The sequence below is a fragment of the Sinocyclocheilus rhinocerous genome, unplaced genomic scaffold (genome assembly GCF_001515625.1).
Source record: "Sinocyclocheilus rhinocerous isolate Xijiao unplaced genomic scaffold, SAMN03320098_v1.1 scaffold1531, whole genome shotgun sequence".
NCBI classification, from domain to species: domain Eukaryota; kingdom Metazoa; phylum Chordata; class Actinopteri; order Cypriniformes; family Cyprinidae; genus Sinocyclocheilus; species Sinocyclocheilus rhinocerous.
In genome coordinates, this window is record NW_015652147.1 from 49,340 (window position 1) to 51,829 (window position 2,490).

General features: G+C 39.6%; 1 protein-coding gene across 1 annotated transcript in view; it reads left to right on the plus strand.

Moving 5' to 3' along the window:
• Window positions 1–2,008, plus strand: part of LOC107713772 (macrophage mannose receptor 1-like) — an 8,302-nt gene extending 6,294 nt beyond the window's left edge. Inside the window, exons 3-4 of the mRNA XM_016519381.1 lie at window positions 1,084–1,437; window positions 1,603–2,008. Of these exons, the coding sequence (XP_016374867.1) occupies window positions 1,084–1,437; window positions 1,603–1,964 (716 nt within the window). The 3' untranslated portion in view covers window positions 1,965–2,008. The remainder of the gene's footprint in view (window positions 1–1,083; window positions 1,438–1,602) is intronic.
• The last annotated feature ends 482 nt before the right edge of the window (window positions 2,009–2,490 follow it).

Here is a 2,490-nt window from a genome sequence, read left to right on the forward strand (position 1 = left end):
CTCCTCCCAATTCATAAATCAAATGTTATCTCATCAGTCACATGGTCCGAATTTTCCCGCTCTTGCAGAGTATAATTTTGGACATGATTTCTATAACATGAATAGGATACATTTGACAAAGAATTGATTGGAAAAAATATTTCAAGCAACAAGATTCAAACACACACATACTAAACATGAATATGAACCCTTTAGCTATTCAATAGTTATTAAAAATACATACACAATGAGTGATTAGAACATGATAGTCAAATGTGTGGGTTACATGAAATGGAGTTAAGCAATGGACTGATATTCGTTTATAAGTCCTTTTGAGATCATTTTGGTGCATCTACATCTGTAAAAGACAGTTTCTGTGCTATTCTGTGAACTTGAGGATGTGTTCTGAGGAACAAAGGGTTTTGAAGGAATTTCAGTCTGGTCCTTGTCCTCTGGGGTGGGGGAAACCAATCCAAGGAAACTCATGATTTCTATCATGGATTTACATGTGATGGTCATGCTGTGCATCTCTTTGACCATCATCTTGGTTATTTCCCCCGAAATTTGACAATCTCCTTCCTGAATTGGGATTATCAATAAGTGTTCTTTTGTGTTATTGTTGCAAGCTGTTCTATGAAAGAGTTGGCTGGTTAGGCTTGCTTCAGACTGGCTGGCGCTAGGATCTGATTTACGAACACCCTGTTGTCTTGGGCCTCTTTGTGGAATTCGGCTCCTCGTGTTTCAACCATGTCCTTGATCGAATCTTAAATTGTCTGATTCGCTCTGATACCCTACACTGTGCTTCTAAATGTTTCTCTGTGTGCGACTGAATGACTGTCTGACTGTATGTTTCATTTAATGGTTTGAATGCACACATTCCAGCCAATCAGAATCAAGTTTTTAGACAGATCATGGTATAATTGAAAATATCTTGAACCTTGTGAATGTTCAATATATCACCAGCTGTAAAAGCAGCTCAAGTCTTTGAATGACATGTTTCTGATGTTTCCACCACTGCTCCTGTTCACATCCAAACCATAAAGTAACGTAAGAATAATGAACAAACGGATTCATTAATCTTTTTCTCATTTGTTTTTCTTAAAGTGAACACAGGACTTGTCTTTGTCAATCAGATGATGAATTGGAGAGACGCTCAGAGTTACTGCAGACAGAATCACATTGATCTGGTCAGTGTGAGGAACCAGAATGAGAGTCAACAGGTTCAGAAGATAATCAGTGATAATAACTCATCTGGATCAGGGATCTGGATCGGTCTGTTCAGAAACAGAGACTTGTGGCAGTGGTCAGATCAGAGTGACTCCTCATTCAGATACTGGAAAACTGGTGAACCTAATAATTTGGGAGGTGGTGAAAACTGTGCAGTGATAAAACCAAACACTCAGGGACAATGGAATGACATCCTTTGCACCAACCAGTTTCCTTTTGTGTGTCATGAAGGTGAGTAGATCCTCACAAAACACACATCATCCACCCATTACCTCCAGATCTCTTAAAGTTCACACTACATGTCTGACATGACAAATTGATCCACAGTGTTTGTTCTGCATGTTGTTTTTGATCAGTCTCTCTCTAGACTCTGCTTGTGGTTTGTTTGGTTTCCAGATAAACTGATTCTGATCAAGGAGAATCTGACGTGGTCTGAAGCTATGAGATACTGCAGACAGAATCATGTGGATCTGGTCTCGGTTCATTCAGAAGAGATAGATCGTCGTGTGATGAACGTGGTTAAACGGGCGTCTACTGCGGCGGTGTGGTTGGGTTTACACAACTACTGCAGCATGAACATGTGGCTCTGGCTGAGTGGAGAGATCGTGTGCTATCAGAACTGGGCTCCAGGGAACGGGACGACACCGGAAAACTGCAGCCTCGAGAAGAGAAAAGGAGCAGTTCAGTCTGGAGGAGATCAGCGCTGGATCAGCCTTCCTGAATCTCACAAACTCAGCTTCATCTGCAGCAGATATTAAGAGCGAGGAACACGCTAATGTGTTTACTTACATTAACAGTTTTCATAGGCTACTTCATTATTTTTCTGATTCACATTTATGTTTGATTTGTTCTTTAGTAATTTCTGAGTGAATCTATTTATTTATGTTATGAGAAAAAGTTCAATTGATTTACACTTTATATCATCGCCAACATATATATTGTCGTATCGCCATAGCAAGTAGTAATGCTTAAAGTTTAATGAACACAGCCAATAAATATCAACCTGATCTCATGAAAGTGCGTGTAAATAGTACGCCAAATAAAAACGAAAACTCGTGGTATTGATACGCAAAAATTTACTTTGGCATGTATATGCTACGTGATGGGTAGGTTTAGGGTTGTGGGGTAGATGCGTATCATATGCACGCGAAAACTGCGTATTATATGCACGCCAAACACATGCGTATCATATGCACGCGAAAGTCAATTTTTGCGTATCAATACCACAAGTTTTTGTTTTTATTTGGCGTACTATTTATACGCATTTTCATGAGACCGGGCTGA